General features: G+C 41.1%; 1 protein-coding gene across 1 annotated transcript; it reads left to right on the top strand.

The window, feature by feature from the left end:
- Positions 1-1,577: 1,577 nt before the first annotated feature.
- LOC102293350 (arg8-vasotocin receptor) lies at positions 1,578-10,365 on the top strand. The gene is made up of 2 exons (XM_005921039.3): positions 1,578-2,728; positions 8,806-10,365. The coding sequence occupies exons 1-2, from the start codon at positions 1,807-1,809 to the stop codon at positions 9,087-9,089; spliced, it is 1,206 nt and encodes a 401-aa protein (XP_005921101.1). The 5' UTR covers positions 1,578-1,806; the 3' UTR covers positions 9,090-10,365.
- Positions 10,366-12,176: the final 1,811 nt, after the last annotated feature.

Here is a 12,176-nt window from a genome sequence, read left to right as displayed (position 1 = left end):
GGGGGGGTTCAGTCATTGTTTCGGATGATAATGGCTTTAAGATGGAAAAGTGTGGATGAATCGGTGCGTTTTCTTGAGGCTAACAGGTCAGACAGATTAAGCTGAGTCTTCCAGGATGCTGAACATGTCTCCAGGGCAGCCAGCTGGTGTTTTCTGATGTTTTTATCATTTTTTGCAGAGCTGAGTGAGGACACTTTCAGTGGAGCACCAGTAGAAAGACACCAAGAGGTGCTGTGTGAGGTTCACCTTCCTGAGCACTCTCAGGAAGTGTGGACACCTTCTCCACGTTGATGTATCAGGATGTGTGTGTAACCGGGTCATAAATGACATATTCTTATAATTATACAAAATGTGTCCTAAACCCCAAACTGTTTGTGGTATGCCAGACTTCTAAGACCTCCAAGCCTGTAGTTATCTTCATTATCAGCTCATTATCAGCCCCTCCTCATCCTTTTCTTCTTCTTTGGTGCAACCCTAATTTTGTGGTACCCGTTTGGCCTCTCTCCTTTTCTGCAATTCCTCTGTAGCAGAGGTCAGTGTCATTTCTTTTCTAACACTAATCATATCTTTCTCCACCCTGATGTTTCTGATTGTGTGTTTTAGTTCATTATTGTCATCATTACGCCTGTTTTTACTAGATGCTGTGAATATGTGGAACGTGTTTGCCGTGTGCAGGGACACACCGGTTACACACGGAGATTCTGCTTCCTCCCAAAGTGAATAATCATTTCTCTTGTCTTTTTTGTTGTGTTATGGGATGTGAGATGCGCAGTGTTGATCCTGGTCAGACATCTTGGCGCAGTCTACTGGGTGGGATGGTCTCAAAGGCAGAGCTGTAGTCCCCATGTTGCTCCACTGATATTTAAAACACAAAATACTGCTGTGTTTGACCAAACATATCATTATGTTATGATGAGAAAATATAAATATACCTTTGATTTTGGTAATAAAATTATCCTGGACAGGTCACCGGTCTCTTCCTGTTAAATAGTGTTTTTCCTCCCCACTGTTGCCAGAGTCTTGCTCATGATCATTGTGATTCTCTCTCCAATAATATGGCCCGTGGTGTCCAGTGTGCACCCTGAGATGTGACATTTTGAATTTCCATTATGTAATTTTAATTTACTGGAAAAGGGGTTCACAGCAGGGCAAATGGGAAAAATTTTGAGAGTAACAATAAAATATTCTGGGTCACAAGACAGTAGCAGCAGTTATGATCTTCTGATTTCACATATTTGTAGCTTAGGAAAAGTTTCTGACTTCCAGAACTGGAATTTTGTGGCTTTTGTTACTTTTCCAAAAATGTCAGAGATGAAGTTCAAAAACTGAAACTGACAAATTATTATAGTGACATTTACAAAAAAAAAAAAAAAAAGAGTCGATCTTGAAAGTCATTTTTTAAAGACTAGATAAATAATCGTTCTTTCTTTTTTTTTTTTAATCTGGTATTTTCAGTTTTTATGTTGTCCTCTATGTTCGTCTTTTACTTTTTTTCTCCCTTTCACTTTATCCTAAGCATGGAGCTGGTGGGAGGGAGTAAGGTGATGAAGTGCGCGTGTGTGGGGCTTTGGATACAGTGAGGCATGCAGAGGGCTGGTTCTCGGGGGCAGTGTACTTTAAAAGGGGCTAGATCTGCTGCTCGGATTCAGGTTGGAGTTTTTGTGCACCTCGCAGGGAAACAGATGGATCCCTTCTGGATTTTTAACCCGTGAATTCTTCTCAATTGTCCCGTACACGCTGGAAGAGGGTTACGGTTACGCACAAGCGCGCAGACACCTCCATGCGCCCGGAGGAGAAACGGTGACCATGCCGCTCCCCTCGGTGAGCTCCTGCAATGCCACGCACCAAAACTGCACCGATAGCTCTAACTTTACGCAGCAGCTGAAGAGAAACGACACCGACCCGTTCGGACGTAACGAGGAGGTGGCCAAGCTCGAGATCACCGTGCTGAGCCTGGCGTTCGTGGCGGCGGTGGTGGGCAACCTGAGCGTGCTGCTCGCCATGTACCGAGCCCGGCGGAAACCGTCGCGCATGCACCTGTTTATGAAGCACCTGTGCCTGGCTGACCTGGTGGTGGCCTTCTTCCAGGTGCTGCCGCAGCTCTGCTGGGAGGTCACGTTCCGCTTCTATGGGCCGGACTTCTTGTGCCGCATCGTGAAGCACCTGCAGGTGCTGGGCATGTTCGCCTCCACCTACATGATGGTGATGATGACCGTGGACCGCTATATCGCCATCTGCCACCCGCTGCAGACGCTTCAGCAGCCCACGCAGCGCGCCTATATCATGATCGGCTCCACCTGGGCGTGCAGTCTGGTCCTCAGCACCCCACAGTACTGCATCTTCTCCCTGAGCGAGGTGCGCCCCGGCTCAGCCGTCTACGACTGCTGGGGGCACTTCGTGGAGCCGTGGGGGGTTCGCGCGTACATCACCTGGATCACGGTCGGGATCTTCGTGGTGCCCGTGGCCGTGCTCGTGTTCTGCTACGGATTTATCTGCCGTACGATCTGGAGGAACCTCAGATACAAAACCCAGAGGAGAAAGAGCGCGGAGGCCAGCAAAAGCGGGATGCTGAGCCGGAGCTCGGTGAGCAGCGTCAGCACCATCTCCCGTGCCAAATTACGCACGGTCAAGATGACCTTTGTGATCGTGGTGGCGTACGTGGTGTGCTGGGCGCCTTTCTTCACGGTGCAAATGTGGTCGGTGTGGGATGAGACATTCTCCTGGGACGGTAAGTGACCTGCTGACAGGACCAGAACCTTACTAAAAATATAAATCACACTTGTGGCAAAGTGTGAGTAAAGCGAATGGGCAGACTGAGGTTTAAGTAAATTTAGCGAACTTCACAGGTTTGAAATTACAAAGCTAAAGGCAGAATGCAGATTTTTAATTTAATTTAAATTGAATCACAACTTCTTGTGAGAATAAACAGAAGCTAACAGCTCACGTATTCCCCTGTAACACTGTTATTTCAGCCTGTACACACGTCCACGTGTCTCCGTTTGAGCCACATCTTTTCTGGTGAGACATGTGTTCACCTTTGAGCCACAAAGAGACACATCCCCTCAACATATGAGGCAAAAATGCTTTGCGCTCATCTACAAATTAGCGCACTTGTCCACCCCGGTCTGCAGTCAAATTTTCTGCTTTGTAGCAACTTTAGACGTTCCACCTTCCCTGGAAGGGATTTTAAGGGAATTAAAAGAATGCTAAAGAGCAAATTTTCTTTAATTAAGATGTCTTTGGTTCAATTATTGGCGGCTCCAGTTAAATAAAAATCACAATGCAAAGCCTATAAATCCAAATGTAATATTGCTATTGGTAGGCACGTGTTTAGCCTCGTGCCCGCATGCAGATGTTATTTTGCGCAATAATTTAAACGTGCTTCAATAACTTTTTTTTACAAGGTAGTGAAACAATTTTTTTTAATTAATCAATTAATGTAGTTGATTTGGGTTTATTTAACAAGAACAATGTGCACTACATATATTACAACAGATGCTAAGGGCTCATTTTCCTTAGATCATCCGATGGTGCAGATTAAAAAATGTGACATATTGAAAAATGTGCGAAATGAAGCACCCTCATAAAACAAAGTGTACTCATAATGAAAGTACTTAAAGAAGAAGAAGAAATTACAGTTGAAGAGCAAACCATCAACAAACCCACAGATACATTTCTTCAGTGCAAAGAAATTTAAGGCATGTGAGCCAAAGCTTCGCACAGGCAGTAACTGCAGACCTGAAGATATTTCAGCCACATTTTCAAACTAAAATCGAAAATTTTCTTTTTTCTGTGAGATTTTCTGGTATGAAATTTTTTTTTCCAAATCTCTGCAGCCTCCGGTGAAAAAACAGTTTGGTCCAAGTGATGTTTAGACTTTTCCTCAAATAATAATCATAATTATACACAGTGTTGCCAAACACGGCAAAAGTTTTAGCATAAAAATGTTAAGGCGATAAACATAAAGGTTAATATGTTGCCATCACTCTAAAGATGCAGCTGGAGATGACTTTAATGACCTGACTTACTGCTGGTTAGTTTTACGTTCTATCTATCTATTTATAAATTTTTAACATCAGCATAAAAATGAGTAACTTAAATTTTAAAACTATAACACGGAGTACAAAACACAACATTCTCACTCAAAATAGAAAAGGAGCAGAACATAACATCAGAACTGCATATCAGTAAAACACCTGAGTAAATATACTTTGTTACATTCCACCACTGGAAACATATTTTGCAAACACAGACAGTGATTGAATCAGTGAAGTCATGAAGCATTTCTAAACTCTTTAAATAAGATCTTGATCATAGCTTACAAAATAGAATATGCTGATAATCTTTTGGCAGTTTGGTAAACATTTGGTCAGTTTATAAATCGACAGATTCTAAGCCAGTTTACTGTCTCGCATATTATAACATTTCTCTCACACGTGAGGCTCAGTTTGGTTAAAATCTTTCATTTTAATTTGCTCCACTCTGCAGCAGTTTGGGTTCAAAATGAGACAAAGTGGTTAAATTGTTCCTTGCACTCAGAAAGGGATTATATTTAAAAAGTTCAGAGCTCTGACTGGTTTTACGCCAGAAAATGATATAACCCTGATGTTCCCTGAAAATGAATTCCTATCAAGCTGCTGGAAGCAGCACTCATGCCCTCACCAGTCAGTAAGGCTCTGTATGACAGTGATAATGAAATTCTTCAAGTGGGTGAGCAGACCAGGGCAGCCTTTTCTCCTTTAACAGACTCCGAAGCTGCAAAATAAAATTCATATCCTGACTTCTATCATTGGAAAATTACTCAGCACTGACATGCACAGGCTTGAGGTTTAATAAAAAACGTCAAAAGATAAAAAATAAAAAGATTTCACATATCTCCTCTTTTAATTTATTCTGTGGTTAAGGTTGGCCACAAGTTTCTGCTTTCCAATTTCTCTGTGACCTGCCACACTTCTCTATATTTTCTACTTTTTAATTGGTATTTGAAAAAGCTGGAAACTTCACACATGGTTAAACTGGCTCAAAGCTAAACAAAGAAACCCTTTAATTGGCCTTTAATTAAAACTTAAATAATTACAATATTGCAGGGAAATCTTCCAAACTTACACAAATGCCAACTCTTTCCTTCCAAACCATATCTGTTATTAAAGCATGCATTTAATGGCTGAAGCAGAGATGAAGCTTTCTAGTATCATCATATAGGGACCCTGTTGGGCTTGTTGGGTTCTGCTGGAGTTTCTGTACAGTTGAAAAACTAGAACATATCAGATTTGAGATTCATTTTCAAATGTTTTAAAATGCCAAAAATTCAAACAATGATGAATGTAGTGGTGTTGGTCAGTTGGCAAATGCTTTTAAGTCTAAATTCTGGTATTTGGTCATCAGGAACATGGGCATGACCAGGCTGGACCTCTATTTCTTCCAGAGCTTCATTAATTCTTTGTGGGAAAGATTCAGCAAGGTGCTGGAAACATCATTTTTGGATCATTCTGACACGACAGCATCAAACAGCTGCTGCAGATTTGTCTGCTGAACATCCACAATGCGAATCTCCCATTCCACCACATCCCAAAGCTGAGCAGGCAACATTTTTCCAATTTTCTGCAATCAAGAAGACCCTGTGTGTATTGTAGAGTCACTTAAATCACTTTTATCTCAATCCTGCTGTTCAGTTTAAACTTCAGCAGGTCATCTTCATCGTGTTTACGTGCCTAAATGCACTGAATTGCTGCTCCGTGATTGGCTGGTTACATATTTGTGTTTCTGTCAACACACACGGGCGGGGCCACACTGGGAACCGGCGATCATATCAGCAACTGGATGTTATGTACGTTGTTTAATGACATTTTTGTCCACATAAAGGCCCCAAAAAGTCAACAAAAGTTCAACAGATTGCAGAATAACAGTTTTATGACAAGAAGCACGGCAAGAGAAACTTCTGATAGGCCAGAAAGTTGAACACTTTTGTATTTTCTACAAATTTACATAGTTTAGCTGTTCTTTTAAATGTACCTTAGGACATTTGTGGTGATTTGTATAGAAGTATACTTCTAACAAACTATGCAGCTCATTCTCTCAATCATTTCTCTCAAATAGAAGACGTTTTGGCTCATCTTGAAAGAAAGGCAGCTCTGAAATGCAAACGTGAGGTCATAGTTCACCGGACAGAGGTCAATATAACATTTAGAATCCCTGGCTGTATCCCAATTCAGGGTCTGCAGCCTTAAAGTACGCAGCCTTAACGGTCCTCAAGGGCCGTACTCAAAGACTGCTGAGGCCGGAAGTGCGAGGCTTGTAAGGTTGTGAAATGGGACGGTCTAGCCTCCCTTGTGCTGCCCAGGTTGCCTAGCAACCATGATACTAACAGCTGGAAACGTTTCATACAGCTTTGTTTGGCAGAAATGAAGGAGAACATATTTTATACATTTGTTTCTACATGAGCTTTGTGTGATTTGATAAGTATCTGAGGCTGAGACCCCAGGACTGTAAAACATGATTGTTGGGCTTCATTTCTTTACTTCATTTAAGATTAGCTAGTAAATAACAATTAGCTAATGTTGTTCATGAGACTAAAGTCATCTCACTTTGGTAATGTAAATATAATATGGCCAATATTATATTAATCATTATTAGTTATTACAGCAGTGAATATGAACTCTGTGTCAAACACTGAGCTTCAGTAAAGATTCAAGTTGCATTTATTTATATTTCCTATCACCTTAAATCTTCACTTAAACACAAGTATCTTTGACAGTGTATATATAGATGTATTATATATAAGAGACAAATATTGTTCTTTTAATATGTTGGCATTACTAAATTTGGCTCAATGCTTACACATATGTGTAAAAAGAAAATGTACGAGCTGTGAAAACTGTTTCTGATAGAATGAAGAGTAGACTGATATATGAAATATTCCTTTATTGGGTGAGAAAATCAGACCATGTCATAACTGCTTTAAGTCACACAGAATAGATATCAGAGCCTTAAACAGGCTGACTTCTGTTAAATGGGTCAAACTGGGCAGAAAGTACACAAACACATAACATCCTTATAGAATATGATGTAACACTATAGATCAACTTAGCTCAGAATATATAAAGCATATAAACAATTACAGCAATATGATGCAACAAACACAGCAGTGCTACTAATCCAAAATACTCAAAGCTTCATAGAACTGGAACAAACATTTTTAGGTCCATTCTGCTGCTGATACATACTTTAGGTTTCTGAATATTAAACTTGTTGCTGCCTTTCATAGTGTTTAACTTGAAGGCCCTGAGTACTTTCTCCCACACTGAAAACACTGGGATGATAACATTATTTGAACATTACCTAATAAGACTGATTCAGGACAGACAATTAGTTATGTTAAACTTTTCTAGCAGTCCTTCACAAACAGGGAACAGTCTGTCTATTCTCTCCATCTGTCAGCTGCTGCTGGCTCTTCCTCCTCCTCTTCATCACACACTGCTGAGTTTGTCCTGGTGGATCATCAGGGGTGCAAAGCCTCACAGATGATGTGCAGCAGTGGGTCCCTCAGTCTGTGACGTAATCGGCCTTAAAATGCGGCCTTTAAGGCTGCAGACCCTGAATTGGGATACAGCCCCTGTATACCAGCATCATCCGGTCAAAGCAGATGGCCGCCCCTCCTGGAGCCTGGGTCTGCTTGATGTCTCTTCCTGTTAAAACTGAGTTTTCCTTCCCACCGTCGCCAAGTGCCTGCTGATTGTTGGGATTTCTTTGTATTATTGTAGGGTCTTTACCTTAGAATATAAAGAACCTTGAAGGAACTGTTGTTGTGATTTGATGCTATATAAATACAATTAAATTGAACTGAATTGAAGGCAGCAGAATTTTTATAGAGTTTTAAATATAAAAGTCTTTTTATTAAAGTTTTACCTTATTTGACCTTAAGGAAGAGTTCAGAGGTTCAAAGTAACGTGATATTTAGTATCCACATACTCACCGTATGGCTATATATTGTCAATACAAACAATGGCAGTTCAACGAAAAGTTTTAAATAGCTCGACATAGCATTATCGTCACTTTGACCTTCAGATTAATCTATTCACCTTGAAGGAGAGGTCAGAGGTCAAATGTGACATGATATTTAAAATCTTTATGTGGTACTTTCTATGTGTTGATAATACACAGCACACTTGTAAGAGGTTATATACGTTATAAATCACTAAGTTGACCTTGAAGACCTTGGTGAATGTAAGTTATCGTGCTTACAAACAGAATGATACGCTGACTCTTCCAAACACATGACCTTGGAGAACATAAAAACAGGAGGCCTGAATATGATAGCAAGGCCAAATAATGTATTTTTAGAGTAGTTAATGTATGTATTTCTATTTGATGCACTCTTGTTTGAATGCCTCACTGGACTTAACCATTTGCTCTGCTGTAATGAAACCTGTCTCAGCGGCTCCATCACGTCAGTAATTATTACCATTTCTATCCCTCCAAACCTCTGCTGCTGTCTCACCGCAAACGATCCGTCTTTAATCAGGAGAGAATTGCTGAGTCTCACGCGGCCTTCAGCATCAGCTGTCCTTGTTATCGGTGGTGCAGGAGAGCTGAGCTGGTCTGTTAATACTGGCGTTCGCTCAGGGTTGCTTTGCAGGCCACAGCTACATGAAGGCAGCCAAACCTTATTAAGAGCTGCCCGGCAGGCTGGCAGTACTCCAGTGTGTTTCAGACTAGTACATGTACTTTAAGAGGAAAAACACTTTGGTTTAGTTGCTGACGTCTCCGAGTGTGCTTCATAAATCTCTCTTCCCGTTTCCCCTGCAGACTCTGAGAATGCCGCTGTGACGCTCTCCGCCCTGCTGGCCAGCCTCAACAGCTGCTGCAACCCCTGGATCTACATGATCTTCAGCGGTAACCTGCTGTCGGACTTAGCCCGCAGCCTGCCGTGCTGTTGCCACCTGCGAAACCGGTTCCACCACCAGGATTCGGACAGCAGCATCCGCCGGACCACGCTGCTGACCCGCCTGCAGGGTCAACGCCCTTCAGAGCCTGTCAGAGACCTCAACCACACCCCCAAAAGCTGCCCGCCAATCCCATCTGCATCCTGACCCCCAGAAACACTACCTTTGTGTGTTTATGTGTGTATGTGTGTGCGTGGTTAGTAAAACTGCAGCAGGTTTGCAGCAGTGAGGGAAGGTATGACATCATCTGAGGGTGCGTTCACACCTACCCTCTGTTTTTTTGTTCCAATCCAGTGGGAAAGTTTACTCCAAAGGACATTTTTGGTGTTTGGCTTGTTTGGGTTCACACAGCTGAAGTTTAATAACTCATTTCCAGTCTGCGGGGTTGGAGACTGTGGGGATAGTAAATAAGTGCTGTACAGTACAGGCAGTGTGGATGTATTTCACTTTGAATGCACTATTGGGTGTGTTTCCTTGGAGAGCTGCTCTCATTGAAGTATTTAAAGCATGTTTACGAGATCATTTTTTAAGACTTGAGGTTAAGTCTGGTGTTACTCTGCAGTCCTTGAATTAATTCATGTACAAATCCCTTCCCTCTCAAAAAAAAAAATGTTTGTCCGTTTCTGCTTCATACTTTCTCGCTTCTGCTTTCTCCCTCTGAACATACAAAACTTTAAAAAAAATATTTCCAGCTCTTAAAGCCTCAATAAAATCCTCTTTGTTGTGCTGTTTTCTAAATTTAACAATCAAACAGGAAAATAGTGCATTTTGGGGGGACTATTTTCAGTGGCGGATGAATTTGTCTACATTGGGATATCCATGACCTCACCTGATCTCATTCCGTATTTAATCAGTCAGTGCCTCTATCACAGTGTACTTAATGAAGCTATGAAGTTTAACCTTCATACTGTGAAATCATTGTTTTAAGAACGCTGGAGTGGAAAGGTACTTTATTAATAATTATTTAATTCTTTTAGTTATAAAATGTGGAAAGTTTGGGTTGAACTTTTTTTTTTTTCAAAATTAAAAAACCAAACAAACAAAAACACTTTCACAAAAGAAATTAGGTTAGAAAATCAACTCATATTTACCTTTAAGGAGCTGGAATGACTCTGGGACGTGTATCCACACTACCCTGCTTAAAATTGTAAATCCTAATTAAAAGTGCTATTTGTTCAGTATAATTAACACTGCCTCTGTGAACATCTGTTTAATTATTAATTTTTATTATGATGCTCTGATGCTCGCTCATGCTTTGCTGGCTTCTGTAGCAGCTTTGAGCCTCTTTAGAGACTCATTCTCAGATGTGTTTGTAGATATTGAAGATATTTCATGAGTGTGATGTTTTCTGTCATCTCTGTATTGCTCTAATATGTATTGCACGTGTTGTAAAGGCAGATAAAAGCTGTTGCTTGTGTCGTCACGTGATGTTCGACTGCTTTCTGTCTGTAACAGGAGGGTTTTATAGGTGATCACTTACCTGCTTTTAGTAACTTTCACTAAGTACAAAAGCAGTGAAGAGCTAAAGTAATGAAAAAATATTAGTTATAGATCTGTGGATTGATCCGGCCTGCATAAGTCAGTAATCTTTCATAAAGACTATTATGATCATCAGAGTTATGGGTTTCCTGCAGTGCCACCATAAAACTGGAATTTCAGGGGTTTTAAGTGAAATATCCAAACAATAAATTGAGGTTCTTCGTGATAGGATCAACCTTTTTCCTCTAGAACAGGGATCACAAATTCAGTGGCTTGCGTGAGAAACATGATATCATTTGAATTGATAAAGCTCAAGCATGTTTTGAGGCTCATGAAGATTTTTGTCTTTGCTCAAAAATGTTTCTTGATGGTATAACTGTTTCTGATCTAACCTCTTTAGATCTGGTTCTCTTTGTGCTCAGAGTCAACATGTTCTCCAGTGTGAGCGTGTCAGGGTTGAGCTTAATAGTGAAATATTTATATTTTCTGGCCACTTGGAGCACCAAAAAGCCAACAGTGTGAGCTCAGTGTAGCTCAGACGTTTATATGTTTAACAAACAAATGCTTATCTCCACATATTACAGCACAGCATTATCATCCATTTCCAGCTGTTTTTGTCTCTGTCTGATAAATGTATCAGGATCAGATAAAGACTTTCCTAAAGTGTAACCGTGGTGACATCATCAGCTGGTTTGTGAGACTGCATTTTGAGTGTTTTTGCTAAAGAGTGGACCTGAGTGACCCGAGTGACATCATGAACTCACTGCTCGAGAGTTGACGTGGTTTAACCAGCAGACGAAAGGGAAAAATGAGCACTCCTTAACTGGTTGCTGGAGGTTATAGAAAATGGCAACTGGTCTGCAAACACTGGCTAACTAGCAGCTTACCAACAACATTGGCATTCAAATGGCGTGACTATTACTTTGAACAAACATTTACTATTTCCAGTTTGCACTGTCCTTTTTAAAGTTTTACTGTCACTCAGCCGGTAGTTGGTGAGTCTCTGCAGACATGTCACCATCTTCCATGCAAACTAGAGGCGACTGTGGCAGCCAAAGTGACTGCAAGGAGGTTTTTGACAACCAGCTGGGGAACACACACAGACAATGAGTGTCACAGACGGGTTGGTCACCTGTTTGCAAAACCTCTGTATTTGTAGATGTGGTTTTAATTTAAGAGAGCCGTCTGTGAAACTGTAAAGTGATTGGCTAACACTTTGCCCATCTGGCCAAACAGGAATTTGGCCTTTAGGTGAAAATTACAGTTGGGATCAGCAGGGAGTTCAGCAGGGATTTTAAGTCCAGGAGTGATTACCTGATTTTCAGGTTCAAGATGTCTCCTGCAGTGTTTACTGTTACTGTTAGCACAAGACAGTTCTTGTCTCACACGTGGCACGTAAACGTGAGCTGCTTTTCTCTTAACAGCTGCAGGTGTTCTAATGATGCTGCTTTTCTGATGTTCAAACATTTCTGAGGTTCTCCATTTCTGACATTGCTCTGCAGTAACAATAGCAATTGTGATGGCGTGTTTTTGGTAGCTAAACAACAGATTGGTGCATGAATGGGTTTAACAGGAGATGGATATCGTTACTCTTGCATAAGGCCGAGATGCAGCAGGTGCAGCGGCCACTCACCAGATTTAAATGACTAAATTTATCAGCTCATGCCCGACAGCTGCCCAAGGACACTTCAGAAAATTACATGGGAATATTAAACTTCAGACTTTTTTTTTTCTCTGTGCAATATCTCGGCATAA

This window comes from Haplochromis burtoni, unplaced genomic scaffold (assembly GCF_018398535.1).
Source record: "Haplochromis burtoni strain Fernald_Lab_line unplaced genomic scaffold, NCSU_Asbu1 Contig_44, whole genome shotgun sequence".
Classification (NCBI taxonomy): domain Eukaryota; kingdom Metazoa; phylum Chordata; class Actinopteri; order Cichliformes; family Cichlidae; genus Haplochromis; species Haplochromis burtoni.
The sequence above is the reverse complement of the archived record's forward strand: the minus strand, read 5'-3'. Positions and strand labels throughout refer to the sequence as shown.

What these genes read in the sequence shown, in the direction of transcription:
- LOC102293350 (XM_005921039.3), top strand. Translation starts at nt 1,807, where the DNA reads ATGCCGCTCCCCTCGGTGAGCTCCTGCAATGCCACGCACCAAAACTGC. An exon ending in TGAGACATTCTCCTGGGACG is followed by an intron (nt 2,729 to 8,805) that starts GTAAGTGACCTG and finishes TTTCCCCTGCAG; the next exon opens with ACTCTGAGAATGCCGCTGTG.